The sequence below is a fragment of the Penaeus chinensis genome, chromosome 23, assembly GCF_019202785.1.
Source record: "Penaeus chinensis breed Huanghai No. 1 chromosome 23, ASM1920278v2, whole genome shotgun sequence".
Taxonomy (NCBI): domain Eukaryota; kingdom Metazoa; phylum Arthropoda; class Malacostraca; order Decapoda; family Penaeidae; genus Penaeus; species Penaeus chinensis.
The window spans coordinates 4,659,660-4,662,159 of NC_061841.1; the positions used below are offsets into that span (position 1 = coordinate 4,659,660).

Genomic DNA, 2,500 nt, shown 5'->3' on the forward strand with positions numbered 1-2,500 from the left:
GATGTCTGTGTCTTTTATGTGCGTGTGTACAAGTATATGCGAGTGTATATATGTGTGTGTGTGTGTGTGTGTATATACATATATATATACAATATGTGTGTGTGTGTGTGTGTGTGTGTGTGTGTGTGTGTGTGTGTGTGTGTGTGTGTGTGTGTGTTTGTGTATGCGTGCGTACGTGACTATGATTTTTATAATGATGATGATAATGATAATGATAGTGATTATAATAATTGTTGTTATCATCATTATGATAATGATAATAATAGTAATAACAATAATAATAATGATGATAATGATAATGATAATGATAATAATGACAATAATAAGAATAAGAATGATAATAACAACAACAACAATAATAAGAATCATTACTATTATCATTATAATATTACTACCACTACTAATAATAATGATAATAACTAATAAAAATATAACAGCAACAACAACAACAATGATGATAGCAACAGTAATACCAACAACAGCCATCCCTCTAGTAACAGCAGACCCCCTTTCGTCCTCAGGCATGATGAAGACCCTCTGTGGGGAAAACGGCGAGGGAAACGGCGACGTCTTCTTGTGCCCTGAGGAGCTGGAGGATTTTGGTGTCTCGCTTCCTCCGTCGGGCCTTCTGCAGGAGTTTCTGATCCCTGGCAGCGACGACAATAATAGCAGAAGCAACGATACTAGCAATAGTGATAGAGATAGTGAGGAGGCGAGTGGCGGAGATAGTGAAGGTAATAGTGACATTGAGAATAATAACGAGAGGAAGGATTGGGGTTGCAATAGGAATAATAATAATAATAATAATAGTAATAATAACGATAATAAGAGTCATAATAATAGCAAGAAAGGTAGTCATAGCAATAAAAGCAACAACAGCTGTAGCATCAACGCCAGCGACGACAGCGATACCAATAGCAATAGCAACAACAACAATAACAGCATAAATAACAACGAGATCGAAACCCGCTGCAAGAACGGCAACTCTTTCCTCGCGAGCAACTACAACAAGCAAAACGGAGTCGGGGGCAGCGAGCCTTACGCGGCCGCCGGTTGCCCAAGCGCCATGTGCAAGAGCGACGAGTGTTGCCTTCAGAGCCCCTCTTGCGACAGCGGCGAGGGTGCGAGGCGCGGCCGCGAGTGCACGGAGGGCTGCGTCGGCGCGAAGGGGGCCGGGGGTCTGCGCGCCAGTCAAAACACGATCAACAACAACAGCGACTGGTCGGGTGCCGTTGCGAAATGCCCGAAGGCCTTCTCCAGCAACGGCTGCGCGGCCGGCATTCACGCCGACGCCGGTGACAGCAGTGGCCACGTCCGGCATCGCGGAGGCACTGCCAAGGTCCTCAACAGCGGCATGAACCTGTCTCCGCGCATGAAGGAGCTTCTGCAGGGGCTGAATGAGCCCGGGGACTCCGGAAACCCCCCGGAGCCACCCGACTGGCTGGACCGACGCCTCTTCAACCGCGGGCGGCAGTTCTACGGCCGCTTCCTCTTCTGCATCTTCTTCTCGGACCTGCTGGCGTTGCTGATGATGTTCACCGTCAGCAGGATCCTGCGGCCGCTGATCTACACGGGCCGCTCCGACACGCCCCAACGAGCCCTCCGCCGCTACGTGTCCACCATCCTGCACGTGGTGACCTGGTATAGGGGTGACGTGTGGGACCCCCAGGACCCCGCCCACCGCGACATCCTCTCCGTCCGCGCCATCCACGACAAGTCGGCTCGCGTCCTCAACTCGTCGACGGACCACGAGAAGGTGTCCACGGTCGACGTGCGGGCCAGAGGGCACGATGAGCCGCGGTGCCCCTTTCAGCCCCGCCATAAGGCACGACCTGCGCCACCAGGCCGAGAAGGGCCTCGTCCTGGAGACGCCCGACGACCCACCGCTGTACATCAGCCAGTGGGATATGCTGATCACGCAGTACTCTTTCCTGGGCGTGCTTGTGGCGCACCCGCGAAGTATGGGCGCCTGGTGGGCGTCGGAGGAAGACCTAGCCGGCCTCATTCACTTCTGGCGGGGCATCGGCTGGCTCCTGGGCGTGGAGGACAAGTACAACTTCTGCAACGGCAGTCTCGCCGACACGCGCGTGCTCTGCCTCGAGATGGAGCGCCACCTGATCGTGCCGGGCTTCGCGGCGGCCGACTGGAGCCACGAGCACATGGCCACGTCGCTGGTGACTGGGATCAACCACATGGTACCGTGCCTCTCGTACCCGGCTATGCTCCGCTTCCTGGCGGATACCCTGGGCGTGCACCTGCCGTCCTTCGTCAGGCAGATGTCCCTCCGACACACTTTCCAGTACTGGCTCATGCGCTTCGTCTTCCACGTCCTCTTCCTCATCCCCGGGGTCCTCTTCCTCTTCAACGAGCTCCTCCTGCTCGCCCTCAGGATCATTCAGAAGAAGAACCCGGCGTGGAGACTCAAGTCGGAGAGATACAACGTCAAGAGCTTCCCTCACGTGTACGCCTGATCGACACGCCGAGGTAGGGGCCTCGGGAA

At 53.8% G+C, this 2,500-nt stretch overlaps 1 protein-coding gene across 1 annotated transcript in view; it reads left to right on the forward strand.

The window, feature by feature from the left end:
• LOC125037576 overlaps nt 1-2,500 on the forward strand; it is a 43,747-nt gene that overhangs the window by 39,506 nt on the left and 1,741 nt on the right. Inside the window, 2 exon segments of the mRNA XM_047630765.1 lie at nt 522-1,894; nt 1,896-2,500. The exon segment at nt 1,896-2,500 is cut by the window's right edge and continues 1,741 nt beyond it. Of these exon segments, the coding sequence (XP_047486721.1) occupies nt 524-1,894; nt 1,896-2,471 (1,947 nt within the window). The 5' untranslated portion in view covers nt 522-523 and the 3' untranslated portion in view covers nt 2,472-2,500.